The sequence below is a fragment of the Haemorhous mexicanus genome, chromosome 1, assembly GCF_027477595.1.
Source record: "Haemorhous mexicanus isolate bHaeMex1 chromosome 1, bHaeMex1.pri, whole genome shotgun sequence".
Lineage (NCBI taxonomy): Eukaryota > Metazoa > Chordata > Aves > Passeriformes > Fringillidae > Haemorhous > Haemorhous mexicanus.
In genome coordinates, this window is record NC_082341.1 from 32,218,384 (window position 1) to 32,241,271 (window position 22,888).

Here is a 22,888-nt window from a genome sequence, read left to right on the forward strand (position 1 = left end):
TTTCTGGACATCCCACTTGGAAAAGGGGTCTGAGGCCTTTCTTTTCATACGCCCTGAACACACTAATTTCTTGTTGGTTGCAGATATCCATGACCTCTGTTTCTAGGCTGAGTTTCACTGAAATCAACCAGAAAGCTGAATTTCTATCAGGACTGGAAACAGCACTGCCAGACCATCTAGTTGCACAAGCCCTGTTTCTTTTGGAATCAAACATCAAGATGTTGGAGAGATGAACACCAACAATTTTGCAAATGTGCTGATAGGCTCCAGATTAACGTCCATCCCAGCTCATTTCCCTCCACACATTTATTTGACAAGTTCAGACTTTGCTTCTTTCCCAAAATGCGTCAGCCTCCTCTGGCTTTAAAACATCTTTGACCAGAATCCCAGCATTAACACAAAACCTGACAGTAAATCAGTGCAACAGACTTCTCACTCTTCCTTAGAAGTGGTTGGGAAAGGAAAGCCTAGGCTTATTGTTTGCAACCAGGCTTCATACCTATCCTACTTTCACAAAAAGCTCTTTACAGCAACATGTATACACACACACACACATATGCACATATATGTGCGCCATACTTTTCCTAGAAAGAAGGTTGGAATTTTCTCTTCTAAATAAAAATCTACAAATTGCTAAATGGTTCCATATGTCTATAAGTACCTTACATTCAAAGCAAACTGAGAAAAGTTCATTTGCCATTGTTCACTGCTGACATAATTAATTTTCCACAATCTCTGGCCACCAAAGCCATATGATGACATGGAAAAATAACACACTAATTCACCCTGTGAGTCACTGAGTTCTCCATATTTTACAGCCTGACTTGTTTTATAATTTGACTTGTTCAAATTATGGGAAGTCAGAAGAAGAATCAGTGATTAAATACTGATCTCTCAAGCCTTTTGTGGAACTGATATTTCCTGGGAACGTTGTTCCATATTCTACACTGATTTGGGTACACACAGTGGAATGCCAAGATAACTGATTTGCAGTGGACGTAGCACATACACTGTTCCAGTGCATTTCTTACAGAGAAAATACCCCAGCTTTTGAAAGGTCCCTTTGGCCTTTACATTCCAATATTTGACAATTTTCACTAGGCTTTTAAAGTACTGTCATACACTTTTCTTCAGCTGTTCTGGACTAATTTTCAATTTCGTGGCACAAAACATAGGGCTAGAATTAGGCAATATGATGATTCAGCAGCCCTTCAGCACCATAACAAGCTCAATTTTAGAGGCATCTGGGCACTGCTTTGGGGGGCTGGAGAGACAGATATGGAAGAAAACCCAGGAAGAGACAAGTGATTAAGAACTGTGTTCTACATGGATGCAAAATTCCTGGGACAGTACTTGCTATCAGGAAAGCCAGCCTTGCTCTCAGGGGAAGTCTGAGCCTCAGCTAAAAGCAGGGATCAGCTCTTTACAGCACGAGGGGCATCTGCTTCAGGCAAAGTTATTGTCATTGCTACAGTCCACCAAACACAGGTTACATCAAGCTCCTTCTCTAAAGCACATACTCCTCTCACTGACTGACCACCTGGAGAACTCCAGAACACAGCAACACCACCTCTGTCCTCCCACAAAGACCTCTGCCTTCCCAAGTGCTGGAGGGTCTCCTTCCACGAGCACAAGTTAATAAAGGCCGTGCAGACTACCTCTGTCAGGAAGCACTGCTGAAACAACCCACAAAACATCTTTTACACAGAGGCTAAAAGCCTAAAGAGTCACTCAATGAGGACAAAGATGGAGAAAAATTCAGTTGCCTGCCCCATCAAGAGGTGCCCTCCTCCCTGAAGTCATCCTTTAAAAATTATATTTAGTAGAAATGGAAAATGATTCCCTTTCAGATACCAGCGAGAGCTGGTACATAGAATTCCTCCGAATTTTTTAATAAAATGAATTCATTAAGGGACTGCAGCAACTACTGTCTATGCACTGATAAGATGGATAGCAGCCTGGCTAATGTTCATGTGACACCTGCTCAGAACCAAGAGTTCCTACAGGAAAATGAAACATTTAAACAAGTATTCTGTAAATTAGTCACCTGAGTTTTCCCATCAAAATGACATCTCACCACTGTCCTCTCATGAGCTCCCTACAAGAGGATGCTTGCCCAGCCTTCTCCCTTTTGATGCTAGTAGAATAGATAAATTTCACTAAACACCCTAGATAAATTATTAGAGTAAAAGCATCAAGTCTTGTGCTGGAAATAATTCTTCCACTTACAGCATGACAACACTAAGCAATAGAATGAGAACATATTTCACTCCCACATGCAGCTTTTACATACACCACTTTTCTTTTTTCATCCCTGAACAGATACAATTGCATATGAGAAGACATACATGGCAAATTTTCTTTAGCATAAATTTTTTTTACATTAAATAAAAATATGGGTTTCACCAGTACTTCTGAAAACAAAGCCAAAACAAAACCTAAGCTTATTATACACTACTGAATTTTCAGTATTATCATTCCTATGGCAACATTAGCCCTGACCTATAATGACATGTAAAAGTATTAGTTATGTGAACCCTCATCCATTCAAAGATACATGTTGTGCACACATATACAGATGTGTGCTTCATTGAAAGGTTAATTAAAACTTTTTTTGCAAGTATTTTGATTAAGAGGTGATCACTAGTGGACTTTCAAAATCCTGGGTAGAGCTAAATCTTGTAGCATGCACTAGACTCCTACACACTGGAGGAGGGAGGGGGAAGGAAAGGGATGGTGGTATAACTTTTGAAGGCAGCAGCCATAATATAGGTGGCAGCATGTCACAAGGACACAGTCAGCATGTCCTGCTGGCTGCAATCAGGGGTTTATATCGGGAGAAGGGGGATTGTCTTTTGGCAAGCATGTCCCAGGCTGCCTCAGCACCTGCATGCAGCTGGTTGGGTTGTGCAGGGTGAACCACGGGGTCCAGGCTCTGTGCCTCACCCTCTCCTCTCTTCCAAATATTCCACAACCCACTACAACATTCAGTCATTGCCTATGCCTCAGCAGTGCCAATGCTTTGTAAAGCCCTCTCCAGTTTCTGGGAAGGACAGCAGCAGGGGCAATTTGAGAGCTGGAGAAAATTTCTCCTCCTCCCAAGCACTTGCAGGAGAGGAGAGGAGGGATGTGGCATCAGACCTGGTAGAGCCAGCCTTCTCTTTGCTACTCACAGTGCTAGAGAGCAAAGGGTGGCTTTCCAAGGCCCACATATTGCTCTGCACATCCCTACATAATGCTCCTGGGCTGCCAAAAAGTACCTGATCTGCCATGTTGGCTCCCTTGCTCTGGGGTCACAGAAGCAGCATCCTGCTTTGTCTGACATGACAGGCTGTGCCTCTCCAGCTAGGAAAGGGGCACCACCACAACAGGTCAAAGACGAGGACCTCTGTCCCAGTCAGAAGTCAACAACTGTGCACATCTCAGATTTTGGGTGCTCTGTGCTCTAAGGCTTCTTTCTCAAAAAGGCTGTAGCAATCTTGAGTGTTTTCATTTTCCAAGTTAATTTTGGATGCAGACCTGAATTGAACATGCCACAACTGTAGTACCAGCCTAGAGGAAAAAACCTCTGCCACAACTGCTTAGATTTGCAAGACAGAAGGCAGCTTAGTTTCCCATCTGGGTGGAACCACAAGTTTTATTCAAAAGTACTGTCCTCCAAGCAATGCATACCACACTTGCTTAGAGCTGCTTATCAAAACTATCTTCAGATTTTGTTACAGCACCCCCACCACACACTGCCAGTACACACTCCAACAGTCATGGCAATGCCATACAGATATCCAGCAGGGAAGTGGCCAACTTTGCCATGCAATGTTCTGTCAGCCAACACTACTGTGAGGTTAGGGTGTGCATTGCAAAAAGTACAGCAGAGGTGCAGTTAGATCTGGGGAACCACTGTATGTGGCAGCATGGAAATCTTCATGCCATGGTGTTTGATCCAAAAGCCATGGCAAAGCATAATTTACCCTAAAGAGCTGAATTCCAAACTACAGATCCTGTTACCAGCTGCTCTTTGCAGCCCTAAACAGCTTTTGATAAAGTCAGTTCTTGTTACTGCATGTCCTTCACAGGATGACCAGCACTGCCATTATCAGCTATCAGCACTTGCACCCTTCTCCCTCTCCACTGCCACTGCCATCCCCCACAGCCAGTTCCAAGCAGCAGAGCTAGGTCAGTGCTGCAGTCACGATGGAAAACCCACACACATGCAGGGTTGAATGCAGTGAGCCTTCATTCCAATTCCTCACAGATTTTTTCCCTAAAATTACCTTGATCTAGACACTTCTCCTAGGGGTCTCTAAGCAATTACAAGGTCACATCCCAAACTCAGACAATCTGAGCTAACATTTTTTGTACATAATACAGACTCATCTGCTTAGAAAACCTGTGTCACATGAAGCCATTCACAAACACAAACCAATGCTCCTCCACTTTCCCTACCTGTTCCAAGGAACCAAACTGCCATCATTCAACCTGTATTGCTTCAGCTCCCCTACAACACCCATGCTGCGTGCCAATTTGCCTGCTGCAAACTCAAGAGGTTCTCAGTTAGTGTCACATGGTTTCTTATGAAAAAGAAAAAATTATCTTAGACACTTCTTCACAGCCTTTGCTTATCCCAGCATTTCCTTGGGATTGACCTTAAAATTTAGCACTTAAAGTTGGGGAAGATACTGTTGTTTTTGTCTTGAGAAGGGAGTGCACAAGTCCAGGAACCCACATCACAAATGACAGCTCAAAAAAAATACATTATACTTCTTTCCATGGTATTTTTAGTACTTCCTTGTATTTTAAAAGGAGAAACTGGCACACGTAGTATTAATCTGTAACACTGCACCATGAGTTTCTTCAGAACTAGAAAGACAGCCTTTCTTAATTGCTATGCAGCAGAATCAAAAGCAACAGAAGAACCTGAAGAACTTGTTAGAACAATTCAGGTTTTGAGAAAAGTTAAACAGTGAATTCAAGGAAAACATCGTTTCCTTTGGCTCCAGCATACACAGGAGATACCACTGACACAAGTTTCCCATCATATTTGTTTATAATACATTTACAAGTAATCTAATGCTTTGAAAGATTAAATACATGTGTTGCATTCAAGTTACACACAGATGATAATTACTTAATTATATGTACAAATATTATTTCATTTGTAATTTTGAATTAATGCATACCATAAGCACACTCTGCATCTTAACTGCTGGTTTTAGTTTGCCACAAGGTGGCAGAAATTTCAAAGTTAAAATAGATTGTGGTAGGCTATTCCATGAGTTTGGTTTTGTGACCTGCTATGACTAGAAAGAGAGGAAGAAAGTTTGTCACCAGGTTAAAACTTAAGAACCACACAAGTCCTTTTTTTGTGGTAGAGAAGCAAAATTAAACCTTTAGCATGGTAATAATACAGATTTTAAAAGGAAAAATATGCAAAAACAATGATGAAGTACAACATTTTAAAAATTTTAATATCTAGATTAAAAGTTCTCAATTACTGAAGATATTGGCAAGCATAAAGTAGGTGGCCTAAATTTCAAAAATACAAAATAAATTATTTTAGGTATGCCTATATTACTCCTTTTGTGTGTTTGGAAGCAGCATTAAATTTTCTATTAAAAAAAGTCCTGTATTCTGGTTAGCAGCTACATTTTTCTTCCCCTGATATTTTTGCTATGATTGTTTGTTAAGAAACAGACACAAAACAAAGAACACTGCAAGAGGGCATTACTAAAACATGGCTAAAAAAATAATTTAACAGTAAGTCCTATCCTCTCCAACTGGCAAATTAACTTTCTGCACTCCCCAAAAAAGTAAATTTCTTAAATTTTTCCATTTTTTTGAAATTAATTTACTTTTTATAAAAATGAAAGAAAAGTTGATTAAAAAAATTGTTAATTAAGGTGAATTACACCAGACTTTCTTAAAATCAAGGCTTAATTTATTACTAAAATGGTGACATGATCAGAAGCAAAGTCACATATAAAGTCACACCAACATGAACTCCAAAATGCAAGTTAGGTGACAGAAACAACTAAATAAGATACTTACTGTCTAGCCTGGTCCTTATTGCCATATGTTACATTTACAACTGCAGTCTCCGTGTCAGTGTTCACTAGAAAGGAAAATGCAACAAAAGGAGGGTAAGTTCAGTGTGCACTCACTTCCCACTACAAATTTAAAAGCAAATTGAGAGTAGAAACAATACCTTGCTCACAGTTCTCCACAGTTCCATACTGAGCTAACAAACTATCCAGCACCTGTAAGAGGTAAAAGAAATTACAGACTTAAATTTCAAAGCAGATTAACAAAACCAAAAAGCCTCTTAAAAACCACAAGAATCTTTTAAATTATTGTAGGAGAATATAGATGATTTAAGACAGCCATTCCAATAAAGAAGAAATTATTATTCCAGGAAGAACAAGCATAGATTGCTTGTTTTCTCTCTCATGTCAGAAAATCTGCATTTAAAATTCCGTTAATGTGAAAATGCAAAGTAAAACTTCAGGAAGGCACAGTGCACTGTATTCCAAACCTTGAAAATAAACCTTCAAGTAAAGCAGAGGCAGAAAGAACTGGAGAAGAGCATATCTGAAGTAAAACTTTCTCCGTGTATTCAAAGAACATATATCTTTGTCCCTGCTTGGAGTTATTGGGGTTTTTCCTCCCAACACGCTTAGGTTGTATATAAAAGTGTTATTCTCTTCCTTAGTGGGGAACTGTCTGTGTGGAGAAGGTAACAAGAATAACCAGCACATGAGGAGCTGTTTCACAATTATTTTGACAGATTTCTCAAAGATCACCATGCCAGAGGAGCCACTCACAACAGTATCTTCACCATTATTTGAAAGTCACGACTAATTTTTCCTTCAGTAGAAAGCTAGGAAGAAACAGGTAAATGTATGTGACAAGGGGCAAAAGAAATCTAAATTAAGTAGCTGTATTTCGCATAGTTTTATTCTTGTCAAATGGAGGATGAAGAAGGGGGAAATACACAAGCTTCTGGAGAAAAATCAGGGTGTCAGAGTATTCCAGTAAAAGCATTAACACACCCACAGTTGTACCACATCTAAAATTCACATGGTATAGAGTTTATTTTCTTCCTGGTGAGAAATAATGTTGCAGAAGATGGTGACTCTGGCAGTAACTAGCACAGACACAAGTGCAGCATTGTGGTGTACTGCATCCTAACATTTTGTCTCAAATTTAATTGATGCTGGAAAAGTTCACAATTTACACCAAGAAGTGAAAAAGTAAGCTTACACTCCCTTTTGTAACCAAAATGACATTTCTTCAGCTAGTCTCTTAAGGGGAAATGTAAGTAAGAAAACCCTTAGGGAAAGGAAGAAAACAAGGAAGCAAAGATAAAAGGAAGGCAGTAGGCATAAAAAAGCATGTGTGCCACTTCCCTTTGCTATAACCACCAATCAAGTGTGCACAAAACCCCAGTCCCTAAAAATGTAAAATTTAGTCTACGTCTTCATGAGATTAAAATTCTTAAATTATAATCGATCAATCTACCACATTCTTTTACTACAATGTAAAAGACATTTTTAAGATAAAATGTAGTTTATATGCCAAACCTGAAGACAACTTATATCACTGCAATTTCCACTCTTTACCACCTACTAAAGTTTAAATGGCACAGAGATGTTTCAAAGGCAACATTTCAAACCAGGTATTTAAAAAGGCAATTCAGTGCTCACCAAGTTTGAGCAATGCATTGCTTCTTCTAACTGCAGAATTTTCCCATCCTTCTTATAAAGACTCTAGTAAGTTTTCTTGGCAAGAGTTTTGTTTTCATAGACAAGTTGTTAATTGTCCTCTCATTCTACAAGTAGAGATTAGCCTAGTCTGAGTTTCCCTTTTCAATCCCTTAAAAAATAATTTTTCTGCTGCTCCTCGGATCTGACAATTGGAACCTAAGTGAATGTTTGCTCTGAAATTTGCTAAATATTACTGAAGCAGAGATGCTCCAGGGGAATAAATTAAAAGTATCTGGAAGATCCTTTTAAGACAATTAAAACACTGGCACAGGTGAGTGGGAGAGTTGTGAGGTCTTGCAGGTCTGCAGCTGTAGCTCCACAGCATGAGATTAGAGGAAAACCTCCTTCCACAGACTGCTTAAGGGATCCACTGAAACCAGTGGGTTAACAGAATCCCAGGTGGGGTCAGGGACTTAAAACAAGAAAAGCAAAGCTTTTCCTGGCTTAGAGATCCCTTCTGTGATGTTTAGTTGAAATAAGATACCAAAGAGTTCATTAGTCTGACAAAGCAATTCCTTTGTCCCTACAGTTTGCCAACACCTGTGCTGCTCTACACCGCAGACCGTGCCACAACATGAGCAAATGTGCTTTGCTGTTATGTTTGAACGGTGCAGACCACCAGCTCTTGGCCACTCTGCCCCCAAGGCAGCATCATTTCAAAGCAGAATTTCATTTTCGTCCTTATTCATACAGGCAAAGAGCAGTGCTAGAATACAAAATGTACCACAGCAGTTTGCTTGGTAATAATTAATCAATATTTTGTAAGGTTTTTCTATATTAAATTTATATTCTGGGCTAAGCATACCTTTATATTGCAACCCACATATTAAGGCCACCCACCATCTTTACTAATAAAAGAAATGCTTTAAAGCTGAATCCACACAAAAAGACACATTTTCTCTAAAAAGTACTTTCAGCATATTTGTGATCAGCCATCAGGAACTTCTCACCACACTATCCCTTGCATCTGCTCCCAGGAGCCTAAGAACCCCGAGACTGCTTGGCTGTTAATGCTGAGGAGCAGCCCAGAAGGGCATATACAGCATCACACCCCTCTCCAGCAGGAGTTCTCCACTTATGCTGCTCCTTAATCCTTTTCTGATCCATTTCGGTCAGAGACAGTGTCCATCTGGGCTTTAATCCAGGTGATTTGGGTTCCCACGTTTTTAAAAGAGTTGCTTTACTGAACAGATTTAAGAGAAGTTTCCTCAAAGGATTGAAGATTGCTTTAACCAAAATGAGAAACAATCCTCTTTGGTCAAAGACACTTATTCTCTTATTCTCTACAGCACTGTCTCCAGGAGAAACTTGAATTTTCATCACCATTAGCCTCATGCAGCAGGACTTAGAATGTGATCAACACTGCATAGGTAGCCTTTTAACTAAAAATGCACTAGTACAAAAGTTTCAGCAGCAGTTGGGGTATGTGTGAGGAGCAAGCTTCATGGGTGAGAACACTTTTAACTGAACCAGCTGATCCAGTTGGGAAAAGTCATTGCAGTCATATTCAAAGCCAGATCCTCTCTTGTAACTCCCTTTAAAAACACAGAACTCAATTCCTGCATGTGTTTCTTGCTTTACATGTATTTACTGCAACAGTCAGTTTCTATTCACATCTTTCATTTCTTCATATGTCTCTCACTATCTTTTCCCTCTCCCCAAATTTTTCTCTCTAGCCCAAAGCCCATAGTTCTGCTGCAAAACAAACATGTTTTGTTTGAGCTGCTCTTCCGTAACGCTCTTCATGTACAGCCTTGTTGGGCAATCAGAACAAAATTCAAAGCCAAGTTGGTGGTGCAGCAGCAATTCTGATGAGCAGCTGAAAAGTTTATTTGTACAAATATTTAATCTAAGCTAGAAAAAAAAAGGTCTTTCCTTTTCTTGAGCTCTCCTTCTAGCAGTTGTCTAAATTGGGTCTCCTGCTCTTGTTATAGCACAGATGTCTCTCTCACAAAAAGCTGCAGTCTTATACTGTGGACTTTCATTCATCAGGCTCTAAAAGCCAATTCTGACTTCATTATAAACAGCATTACCCTACACCAAGCCCCACAAATCAAGGCTGCTTTACATGGAAAAAAAAGGAAGGAAACATTACTCTTCAGCGAAACCGAGAGCTTGATGCGCACGTTAAAATACCGCAGTTCTTGTACAGATTTCACAGGTTTAGAAGTGGCACTTTTGAACAAATCAGAGCAGTTTTCTGCACTTTCAGAACAGACTATTTTATACACATCATCTCATAGTGCTGTAGGACTTCTGCCATACACTGTAAGGAAATTAGTCTCAAGACATCTGGTCTGTAAGCACAGTTATCCATACTGTTTCTCTCTCACACATGCACTTAGTGACAGGAATGTCCCAGTGGTGCTGGAGAACCTGAAGTTATTTTCTCCACTCATGCAGACCAAATCCATTAGACCATCACCACCCCCTTGTTCCCTTGTTTCCATGACTCCCGTGTCAGGTTGACAAGGAATTAAAACTAGACGACACAACCGAAATCATAAATAGCAGAGGCTAAAGAGACAGAAGTATTAGGGTAATTCAGGTGAACACCACATAGAAATGTCTGGCTGCAAAGACTTTGAGTGCACCATGCAATTTAACAAATAAACAATTTTGATTTAATTGGGGGGGTGAAGGAAAACAAAAGAGCCACGTAAGGAAAGGAGGATGTGAGTGGGTAAAAAGCAGTGCTGATATCACAGATACTAAGCCTGGCTGAACCATGAATGCCATCTCCATATTTCAAGTGATATACCTAAGTCCACTCAAAAAAAAAAAAAAATTCACCATAATGACTTTTTCCATTAATTGTATTAATTGAGCCTAACTCATCTGATGTGGCCCCCACCAGGTCCTGGTGTACTAGAATTTGCAGTGCAGCAGGAGCAGACCTGGCATTTGTGACTTGGAGGTGTGACACTACCTTGGCAGAGGTGCCGCTCCTCTCACAGCCACACCAGCTAACAGAAACTGCAGCAAAAAGGCTTCTCAAAGCACCTTCAGTTTGGCATTATTTTTGGTAGGTAAAAAGAAACAGTATCCACAACAAGGATCCCAACCGCATAGGTTTACAAGAAAAATCAAACTGAGGAAGCCCCTAATAAATTCCTGAGGGTTATTTTTGAAAGGTGCTTTAATTGGATAACACTACATTGCCTGAATGCAGACAGTGGTGGACAGGTGAACTCTGCTCCAGGTCACCCAGTGCATCTCCCAGCCTGGGCAGCCTCTCTGCATCACTGCCACCCCTCCACAGCCCAAACACAGCAACTTCGCCCATTTTCACCAAAAAGGTCAGAGCATGCTGGTTCCTTGTAAAGGCAAAGCAGCAAGGACATGGAATACCCAGTTCAGTCTGCCAGGACACAGTTGTTTTCCCAAGACCTCGTGAGGGCATTTGAATAGGCAAAGCCAGTCTGCAATGGCTCAATGTGCTGCAGCGTGTGGTGATGGTGTTTTTCATCTTGTAGGCCCTCCAAAACCCGGTTTACTGTCTCATGAAACCATGACCATAGTCTGGAAGAATCAGAAAAATAAGCCTGGAAGCTGCTGAAGTCATTGTTTGCACACACCAGAAAGGCAGCGCCTGAAAACAATAACTCTGGCTTATTTACCACATCCCATACAAACCCTGGAGTGAATTCTTCTCCTGGGAACTTACAGTTATATCCAAATGTTCAAAACTAATAATAAGTTTACCCTATAATACAATTCTGTTTAGGTGGCATTACCAGGGTTTTAAGAATGTAATGCTGAACCACAGAGAACAAAGACAAAATTGTCAAAGGAACTACTAATTGAGTGACCAATTTGGACACCAAGGGCTTGATTTTCCATAGTGCTCAGCACGTCTGTGTGTTCAAAGGGCAGCTTCAAAGCCACTTCTGGTAGTAAGGGGAACATGGCACTTCTGCAAGGAAGACCTCAGGCTCATCACAAGACAAGCTGAAGGCACTGTGAGCAACTAATAGCAACTTCTGCTTAGGGAGGTTAGCACAGCACCAGAGACCAGAACGTGCAGGATTCAGTTTGCCATGGCAACAAATTCAATTCCCCTAACCAAAAGGGTTTGTCTTCCTCAAAGTCCTCGACTTGCTACCAAATTAAGAAAGTGTGTGGTGAATAACTGGGTCACAACTCTGATGGACTGCTCATCTCCTCTGCACAGGCTGGACTTGTTGGTGGCAGCAGAGCCACCCTCTGGCCCCAGCCAACTTCCCTCCCTGCAGTGCTAGGAGCAAACACTAGGTTCCCATTTACCTTGCTGTCACTGTAGGATTTCTGAAATGCTCAATTAAAAGAAATAAGGAGGCAAGGGATGTTGTGGACTACTTCAATTTCAGTGTTTTGACTTAAGCAAAATACAGAAAGCAACTGAAAACAGGTCTCAGGTAGAGCATCATGTGCAACTGTGAGTACAACTATTATAACTAACTGCACATACCACATGTGCTTAAGTATTTCCAGATAATACTGCTGGACCATTTAAATTGTTGTATATGTACACACACAACCCAGTGTATATTAAAAAAGGTAAAGGAAAGAGAGGGCTAAATGGTTTAAAACCACACTAATATGAAATTACATTTAAAAGTACCTGCCTTGAATCTGCTAAGTCAGAAATTGCCTAAAGTACAATTACTATGATTTGCCAATAAAAAGTTGGTTTCTAAAAAAAAAAAAATAGAAATCCAAGTATAAGCAGGAATCCAACAAGTATAAGCTACATGATAAATCATTACAGATAACATCAGTATCAAAACTCCCTCTCTCTCCTTTTTTCTAAAAAAATAACTCATACAATAGAAAAGTTCACTGAGAGAATATTCTAATAAAGCTCTGAAAATAGAAGAAATTTTTTGGGCTACAAAATTAGCCCAGGTGCTGAACACAGCACACAAAAGTTCTCATGTGCTTTCATGTTCCCACATTACACCCTAAGCTGGAAATAGTCTCTTTAATGTCTGATAAGGAAGAAAGATTAGTATACATTATGCTAAGGATGCATGAGACGGAGAAAGAGAAATCATGGTATCAAGGCTGACAAATGGCATTAAATGGTCTGCAAGGCTAAAAAAAGTACATGAGAAATGTTTAAGAGAAAAGCAAAAAACCCCACTTATTAGGTGCATGGGTGGCCTCCTTCACAAAGAGATTAAAGGGAGCAGGATAATTCAGTTTGGAAAGGAGTGAGAGGGAATATGATACAGGTATTATGAAATAACGAATCGTGTAGAGATGGCCAAATTGGCAGCTTCTATTCACCCTTCATCTAAATTAAATGAAAACAAGTTTGAAAACACAGAGAATAAGTATTTATGCAACATTATCTAAATACAATTAAGCACCTCACAATATCTGCTACAATACTTCATTAATCTCCCCTCTCTTCACGCTAAAGGTGTAGCTTCAAGAGCAGTTTCAGATAACACTGGAGTTTATGAACCAGGTTAACACTAATGCTAATGCTCCTGATTCAGTACCCATCCTTATTTGCAGAAAATTAAAAGCACTGTCACACTGATAGGTTCTTAAAGGCAGGAACTGCTGTTTTATGGAGCTAATCCCCATTCCCAGTAGCTCCTTGTGGGCACTGTTGGGGCCCCCTCCTCCTCAGGCAGACGGGCTACCAGGACATTTCTGCGGCTCGGCATGAGGGAAGGATCACATGCCGGGCTGGCAGATGGGTGTTGTGAAACGTAGTAGGATGCAGCAGCAACACTAGCTCGTGTTCATCTGCCTCCTCTCCAACTGGGGAGGCCAGCTTAAGTGGAAACACTCTTCGCTACTTCTACTATGTCATTTGTAGTTTGCCAAAGGGAAAGAAAAAAAAAGTTTTAAAACCATTACTATCCACTGAACACTCGTTACCTAACTCTGATTAAATGATAGACTACACAAAAGCAAGGGAACCAGCAAACCTTAAAAGAATGTTTGGAAAAGACACTGGGATAAAGGATGATTTTTCTGCTTTACTCACAGGGCTACAGCAAGATACAGTTGGTGCCTTATTGGCAGTTCTGACACTTCCCTGTGGAGGCACCGAGCACTGGTCTCCATCAGGAAGGCTGTGGCTCAGCCTGACAGTGCAAGCTGCCATGTCCTGCTCTGGGCCATGAAAACTAGAAGAGAAACATCTATGTTTTCTCCTTTCCCCTTCAACCTTTCAGTCCTCTCAATTTTGCTACCTCCATGTCATTACAGAAAATGTATTCTTTTTAATTGCAAGCATTATCAGGGAAAACTGTATTTCTCCTATACACTTTACTCTCTTTTGTCTGTGTGTGCAAAAATAGCACTTTTAAAAGCTATTTTCTGTAGCTATTTAAAAGTCTTGATGCCACTTCATTACTGCTCTACAAGGCTGGTGCTAGCCTGATATTTTTAGTTTCAGCACAATAATAGTTTGTGCATTCAAAAAATGCCTTCTGTAAAGCTGGAATCCTGCAATTATAACGTATCTGTCAGACTGAAAAAAAAAAAATCAATTTTCAAATCTTCTTTTGGAACCTATCAACAATTACAAATTCCAAGAAATCTCTCCACAAGGGCACAGGCATAATTTCAAGAAGGGGCCACATGTATGAAAAGTGTTCCCTCTGGTACAGATATGGCTGTGCTTTGGAGAAACAGAGCCAAGCCAGAGCTTGATACCAGGGAAATCTTTCCTGGGAAGGTTGTCCCAGATTTTAACACTAAGAATTTCTGCTAAGATCTTCTTGCAACTATCCAAAAATGATAAATAGAGGGAATCACAGAGGAAAATCCTGTAAAATGGATTTAGTTCACAGATTAATGCAGATAAAAAGGAAGTATATTATAACTCAGATGGAGATCATGTCTGAGACATTCCCTCTATTGTGCACAAGATGCAAAATGACAAGCTTTCAGTAGAAAGATAAGTCCTTAACAACCACTTCATGAATATCTCGAATCTCTTTATAACCAGGAAAAACTATAAAAAGATTGAAGCATTTTTCTGGAGCTGTAAGATTCCCCTTCTCCCTTTTTGAAACGGTCATGCATAGGATGCATGCCGTGCCTTTGGCTTCCAGCAGACCTACTAAGGACAGCACTGCTGTGGACCAGAGTTTTCAGGTTTGGCCTCTAAGCAATGAGGCTCTGACAGACAAGAGACTGCTGAAGGGAAGGAGCTGTTATTTGCATTTACAGAAGCTTACAGGCACGAGTGCTGGATATCCTCATCCAAAACTTCCCCTGAAGCCATCAGTACACACCATGTACTTCACCTCCCTAGCAGGCTGGCATGACAAAGCTCCTACCCCTGAGTGCAGACCATCAGTAGCTGTCCTGTAACTCACAGGGCAGCCCAGCTACCCAAGCAGTTATAACAGCTGTACCTGAAATGAGGCAACTCAATCCCCACAGCTAGAGAAGACTTTTTCCCTTTTTTTCTAAACCCACCTCTCCTCGTTTGTGTGGCTGTTTCCAGGGAAAGGGGAGGAAAGAAGGCAACCTTACTTAGTCCCTACTGTGAGGACTGGGCACTGAAAAAAGTAAGTGAAGAGGAGTTGCAGGCAAGACTCAAGAACTGAAGCATGGGATCAAACAGAAGCAAAAATTATACACACTTTACAATGTGGAGTGATCCTGGTAGAACAAGTACACCACCTTCAAGTGCCCGAGTTACTTGAGCTGGCAACGGAATTGAAATAAAATCCACAGTAAAGGTTTCCACAGTGCTAACACAGATGAAAGCTTTGCAAACAACAACAATTACATGCTGTCAAAGCCTTCAGACTCCGAAAACATGAACCTTGGAGCAAAGGGGAAACATAGGTTTTTTGAGTGCAGAAAATTTCTCTAGTAAAACACATAACCTCCTGGCTACCTAATCACACAGTCATAAAAATTAAGGTGTTCGTATTTTAAACACTTAAAACCAAGATACTAAAATCCCCCTTAAAGTTAAAGAAATATTATAATGAAATTCTGTTAAACACAAATTTACCAAGATCTATGAGATTTCCCAGTCTACCTTAAAGAATCCCAGTATTAAGGCCAATTCATGCACTAATCTGACAGGTAAGGTTTAAGAGGAGGTTTACAAATAGAAACAAATTTTTGAATGCAATTATCTAAACTAGAAATTAGGATTTCAAGAGATGCACTATGTTAATAGCATTTGACCTATATGTAGCAAAACAGAACAATTCAGAGTGTGAATGCTGAGTATTAGCTGACAGCTTATGAACTATGAATTACTTTTAAGAGTCAGTTTTGAAGGAGCAGTCAAATGAAGAGTAAGATCACTGGAGCAATTCAGGGGAAGGGGCCACAATTAGATGAGTTAATTATACCCAGGTTGTAAGCGTGATCTTCTCTTCCATCTACTTGCATTCAGGGCTTTCTACAAAGTAGTGAGCTTTCCATTTGCAGAATGTATTCAGTCCTCAGCAAGCTCTCAAACATAGAAGCTTATTGTTCAACCACATCATTAATAAAAATTAGAATGTTTCCCCTAATTTTAAAGGAGAAACAAAAGAAATGCAATCACAAATGAGGCAAGTTTACACTGTTGCACTCACTCTGCAGTAATTATTACTCTATAGTAGTAAAGTTCTGAAAAAAACTGCCCTCACTCCTTACAAGCATTGGGATTCGTAGAGGAAAGAAGGAATATTAAATAATGTGGATGATGTTCGGTGTTGGGGTGTTTGCTGTTCTTTTATTCAGCACAGTTGTCCATTGAAAAAGTCATCCTTGTGCAAGAATCTGAGCAGTTTGGTTACACCAGACTAGACTGATACATTTGGTCTTAAGAAAAACCCATCAACACAAACGTGCTGTTTTCCAGAAGCCTGGACTCAGCTTTGATGCAACCTCCTTCTTATGCTCTGAACAGGCACTGCAAATATTTGAATAAGTGGCTCAAGTTGTGTTTCATTGCTGCTCCATGAGTAGCTGCACAAGCCATCCTCTGCTGAAAGTACTGTAACTCTCTACAGCAATGTTTCCCTGAACATTAATAAAAACTATCTGTAGCAGTAAAATTTAAGAGTAAAGGTGAAGAATACTGCAGAGCATAGAGAAGTTGTTTGCCATTTACCACTTTCACATTTACTACACAACAAACTATGTTCCCTTGTCAAAACAACTCCTTCTCCTTAAAAAAACTTTAAATTTTAATTTTTTGACATTTAAAAAGCCAGCACTAGTTAAAATAAGGGAAGTAGGAGTGTAAATCCCAGTATACGCCTGTATGAATGCACACTTCATTCTGATTTTTCACTGATTCATAGCTAAATACTCAGCTCAACAGAAGGGGAATTAGATTTTTAGGCACTGAGGGAAAGAGTACTTCAGTGCTTTGCTCTTGACATGGAAAGAAAGAGGAGGCGGTGTAAGAGGAACTAAGAAATCTTGGTTATTCGCCTGTTGAATATTTAGGGAGCCACAGATCTTGAAATCCTTGCTCATGGCATCTGGATAAGAATGAACATTCTATTCAGAGCTAAGGATGGCAAGAAGATGCAGAGAGCAGTAGTAGAAGACTGCTAGAACAGGGGAAAGCTTTGTTTTGAAGCATTAGAGGGATGCATGAGATCAGCAGCTGTGCATGGCAAGCAGCACCAAACCGGGGTAGCCCAGGAAGCCTGCAGGTGTAGTCAGGGGCTGCCCAGACAGCAAAATGCAGAACAGGCAGCTGAAGGAAGCATAGCCTAGCTGGGAGGCTGGATGGACACAAGGACCAGTGGCCAGCCATTGCCAGGTCTCCTGGGGATGGAGGTGAACATTGAGGCAGGAGTGGTAGGGAGAGACTTCTGAGGGAACTTGATTTGTGCCCTGTAGGAAGGGACATTGATGAAGTCTCCAGCTATAGTGGAAGCAATAAGTTCTAGAGGTGCTTGCAAAATGAGGGGTATAATGAAAGCCATCCAAAAAAATCTCAACAACAGCATTTGGGTACAAGCTGCATCCTAACCAGGTCAGGGAAGAGAGAAAATACGAAGATCAGGATCCCAGGTCAGCGGCCACACAAGAGCAGCTTACCAGTGCAAGGGAACATAGGATGAACAAAAATGAGAAGGATGGAGAAATGCAGTAGCAGAAGCCTTAGAAGTCACCTGAACATACTCCCTTATAACCACATACCCTTACACATGCCACATCCCCTGATGCTTGGTTTCAGGGAGATAGGAATAGTTCAGCATGCTTAAACAGTCTTCTACCAGAAGCTATGAAGCCATAAAACACAAGACACCACTGACAACATGATTTTCATCACCCAGATACTTGAAAGCTGGGGAACAGGGTGGAGAATCAGAAGCATGACAGACAAGACCCTGTAATAAACACAGCAGAGTTGTGCTCAGCACAGAGGTACTCCAAGATGGTCTTCAGACATGAGTCAACTGAAAAAAGGTGGGCCTGGTTGCACATATTCTACTATAAAGAAAGGTTCTTAAATGATGAACTAAGACCACAAGACACAGAGCACAGCATCCCAGAGGAGATGGGAAATATTTAAATGCCAAGAAAATAAATGCAAAAGCCCAAATCACCCTCTTCTCCAGTGAAACTAGACGCAAACTTCCCAATTAGCAATGAGAATGTGTCAGAAACTCTAAATAAAACATGGACATGAATGTGGAGAACAGGCTTCTGCAGCAGCACAGCTCCTGGAACCACTACAAATGGTGACTTACTGCTCCAAACTGCAAGGCAGGAGAAGCTGAGGACATCACAGTGTTTCTTTACTTTAAAAAGAGAAAATGCTCCACTCATTGGAGACCCGTTACCAACATTTAATGTGTTCAATTTTAAATGAATCTGAGAGTTTCAGGCTAACAGGCTGCCATATTGTCCCCTCCAGGACATCACAACATCCCTGGCAGCAGGGCTGACAACACTAGAGGAGCTGCTGCCAGGCAGAAAGGCAAGCTTAGAAACCTGAACACCCTTGGCTAGAATTTAAAGTCTAAACACTCTGTACCACCCCAAAAATACATGCAAGCATTTGGCCATTCTGCCACATAGCAACAGTAAAATCACTTTTCCCTCTGCTTACTTGAGAGCATGGTTAACTTTGAAATCAGCACAAATACTAAGCTCAGTTATGGCAGAAAAAAATTATGGGATGGGGTAACATGGCCGAATGTGCTGCAGCAGCCTGTGGAAAGCAATACCCCATGAGGTCTGGCAGCAGATCAAGAGCAGTCACTTCAGTTGCTTTTCAGATTATATAGCTTTGCGAAATTATTTCGGTAATATTCAGCCTTCTAAAAACCTCTCTGTGGAAAGTGGTCTTTTCCAGTCCCTTATTGTTGAGCTCTTACCCACCAGTGCACAATGTGCTACTGTAGTTGTGCTGGCTACCATGCCAGCAGCACAGTAGTGGTACATGCTGCTGAACCAATGAGACCAGCCCAGAACACAAGGAATGTCTCCCTTTCCAGCCTCCTCTTTAATTTTAGTGCACACGCAGCTCTGCTGCCAGGGCAGGCCATGCCGGGCAGACATTTGATTTGTAAACAGACACTCCAACATGCTCATCTTTGCTGCAGGCTCTAACTTATCTGCTGTTATTCCCAACTAGCATGCAGGAAAATTTCTGCGAGTAACCTTATCCGCAAGTTCTTGTGAACTTTCACAAGAAAAAGGCAGATAGTTCAATACACATTGATGTCCACATTAGTTTTTCCTTGAAGAGGCGAGGGAAAACCCAAACCATACTTTTCCCATGTCACCCTCCAGCCCAGTTCTGGGGTGTTCAGAAACAAAGAGCATAATTAAGGCAGACACACTTTGCCTCTACACACTACAACATGCACAGGGTGTGCCCTCTTTGTGGTTAATGAAGGCTCTCATGCCTTCCTATATGATAAAGGAATCACCTCAGGGTTAACGCTCTGAAAACATGAATAGATGGTGACAAGGAACCATGCAAGCTTTATTCCTTGCATAGTCTCCCACCAGGACAACTCAGGGCACTCCTTAACCTCTATCAGCAGTGGCCATCACAGAACTGCTCCTAAAGCACACACCAGGCATTTTCACAGACAGACTTAACTCTGAGAAATCACCTTGGACCCTCCTTTTTCTGGCAGCCACTTCAATACTCAGTCTTAGATCTCCAATTTCAGTCAACCAGCGTCTAAGGTTAAATTTTGGTTCATTTAATGTTCATTTCTGCATGCTCAGAGACAGACAAGACAGATTTCACTTTCAGTTTGCCTGGTATTTTTTTTCCTTGACCCTTTTCAGAAGAATCCTACAAGAATGGACATTCACAAAAATGTCAGCAACCTACCTCTAGATGAGAAAATGATCAGGCCTTCTGGACTGATGGACCGACTGCTCTACTCTCAGTCTTTCCCTTGAAGTCATCTCAATGTTAACTTATAGAGCTTTTTTAAAATGGGGATTTTTTCCTTTCATGAATCTTGACTAAAACTAGAGGACAAAATTTCCACTCAGTACCTTTATAAGAATGGGGCATCATATGTAAAGGGATCTAACACAAGACAACCAAGCAATGGGCTTTCTAGGGGGAATCAAAAACCACTCACCTTGTCCCTCACCTCACCCCTATCCATTTTGTTTTTTTAAAGTAGAAAAGTTAGCTCTAAGTAATTTTCTTCCCAATATCTAGCTAACAGAGAAATTCTGACGTGACAATGATACAGAACCTTGAGTCTCTGAACAACAATGCCTGTATGAGATGTTTCTTACTGTTTTGGCTGCATTAAAACTCCTGTTAAAATCTTCAGTGCTTGTGATATTTTTATATCTTCAGACAAGAAATGAGGAAATAACTCAAGAGATCTCAGTCCAAATTCTGGGGAAAGGAAGCCTGATTTATCTGCACTCTTGACTACATCTGTGACTACATGTTACATAAATACTTGGTATAATTTTTTTAAAAGCTAACAAATAACCATTACCCACTTCCTCTCAGCTGTTTCTTGTTATGGTACAGGTAACACCTTCAGCTGGCTTTTCATCACAGGAGAAATGCTAAAAGCAAACCTGAACAAGAAAAACATGAAGCTAGTGAAGATACTTGTCATATTAACCACGTTGGTACGTTCTCCTAAGTAATATTGTAATATGGAATATTGTTCTCCTAGAAACCTCTTAGAAAAACATTCAAATTAGTTTTGGCAGTTGGTAGATGTAAGTCTAAGCAAATCCATCCTTGGGATAAACTAAATTTGCTCACAGAAGTGGTCCAGCCCCCCATTTCTCTCCACTCTCCTGCAGAGGTCTTCACTGCCACTGCTGCAGATGTGGGTGGCAGCTGCTTGTGCTTGAATGCATGCAGCTGACTATATACTTTTTCTAGCAGTTAAAATCGTGTCCCTCTACTGTGTACAAATGCATATCCACACACACAACATACTGTACATATTCATTCATACCCCTCCCACTTGCAGGGTAGCAGGACTCAGCATGGAAGAACGAGCTGACTCGAGAAGCTGCTTCAGGAGTAAAAACACAGGTTGTGGGATGTGCTCACAGCACACACATCTCAAAGAGCTCTGCACAACATTGGCATGGCGTGAATATTGGTCACTTCACTCAGAAGGGGTTCATTTAAAAAAATGACATCTCAAAGTCTAGTAGGACATAGGGAATATTGCTTACCGAATTCAGCATCTTGTGTCTATTATTATAAACACAGTTCAAGTGGCCTCCTAAAGGTATTCATAGCTAAATATTCCTCAGGCAAAACATCAAAAACATGACTAGAACTCACATCAGCAGCTGAGAGCAGGTCTACCAGGGACAGTTGTACGACACCAAAAATTACTAATTTAGGAAAAGCTGTACAGCAGCCATACAGTACACAGTAGGCTTTGTGCACATCTTTTTGTAAGACAGAAGCCCTGTACTCTGAGACCTGAACACTGTACTTTGGACATGTACACACCCTCTACTTGTGATCCCTTATCTCAACATTGAGGCACCTGTGGTGCTTTCCCCACACACACTATTTCAAAGAGGACAATGCCAACATGGGCACACACAAAGCTGCATGCACAGAATATTTCCTTAAAGTTCAAATGCTTTCATTGGCCTTCAGTATCTGCTGAAGTCCAGTCATCCCACGCACCAGTGCTCGTGCCACAGTAGGACTGCAGCTGAGGACCAAATCTAGACCTTGCCCCACAACAGCTGCAGCTACCTGGTGTCAGAACCAGATGCATTAGGCTGAAGTTGGTTTGGCTTTTGGTGGGGCTCCCAAAATCTGTAAACAGCTATATGAAACACCATCACTAGAGCTATTCAAGGTCTAAAAACCAGGTCATTTCACGCAGCATAAGACACAATCATCTACACCTCAGTGATTTCAAGTCAACCTTTGAATCTGTACAGTCAGAGTATGGATGAATTTTAGACACTCACCACTCCAGATATCCTTCCCACATCACCATGAATTTTATACTTATAAGATTTCTGTCATTTCACAATAGGTACTGAAACATTTTATGCTCTTAAGATTTTCATCTTCATGAAGGGCAGTAGAAAGACTTAATGCCCTTAAGTCTTTCTTGGTCAGGTTTTACTTCTTCTGGAGATACCCCTCAAAGTTGTCCACATACATCTTAAAATGGCACACAAAGAGTAAACCCAGGCCTCCAGAGAGACCCTCGGATAAAGAGACTAACAAGACAGAAGTAGCAGAGAGGAGGATGCTAATCTCAAAGGAGGTGGCAGCGTGAGGTAAAGGGAAATACCTACCACCATTCCACTCACAATGGCAAAATATCATCTGTTAAAACTCTGGTCTCTACAAATATAATTTGATATATCAGTAACTGGTGTAGAGTAAGCCTATATTCATCAAATCCTTGAATAAATTTCATTTTTAAATCATCCAAGATACTCCAGAAAACAAATGCTTAGATTCTGCACTTCATCATTCTCTATTGCTTTAGAAACAGTACCAAGGTGTTTGCAAGCTCCTTAGTTTTGTTCTCAGTTTGAGCCAACTATGAAGTGCAAGTTATGCAGCATTAAAAGACAGAAATGGGGTCATAAAGCAAAACATCATTTGTTAATACAAATCTGTACATGAGTGCATAGGCACAAAACATTATCATCCATCTTTTATACAGTTCACATACTGGGGGAGCAAATAAGTACAGCTGTGT

General features: G+C 40.8%; 1 protein-coding gene across 2 annotated transcripts in view; it reads right to left on the reverse strand.

Annotated features, from left to right (window-relative positions):
- IGF2BP3 (insulin like growth factor 2 mRNA binding protein 3) overlaps positions 1-22,888 on the reverse strand; it is a 110,557-nt gene that overhangs the window by 34,485 nt on the left and 53,184 nt on the right. For both annotated transcript variants that reach the window (XM_059844929.1, XM_059844939.1), the window contains 2 exons: positions 6,203-6,254; positions 6,046-6,109 (listed from right to left, as the gene is read on the reverse strand). In XM_059844929.1, coding sequence (XP_059700912.1) covers positions 6,046-6,109; positions 6,203-6,254 — 116 coding nt within the window. The remainder of the gene's footprint in view (positions 1-6,045; positions 6,110-6,202; positions 6,255-22,888) is intronic.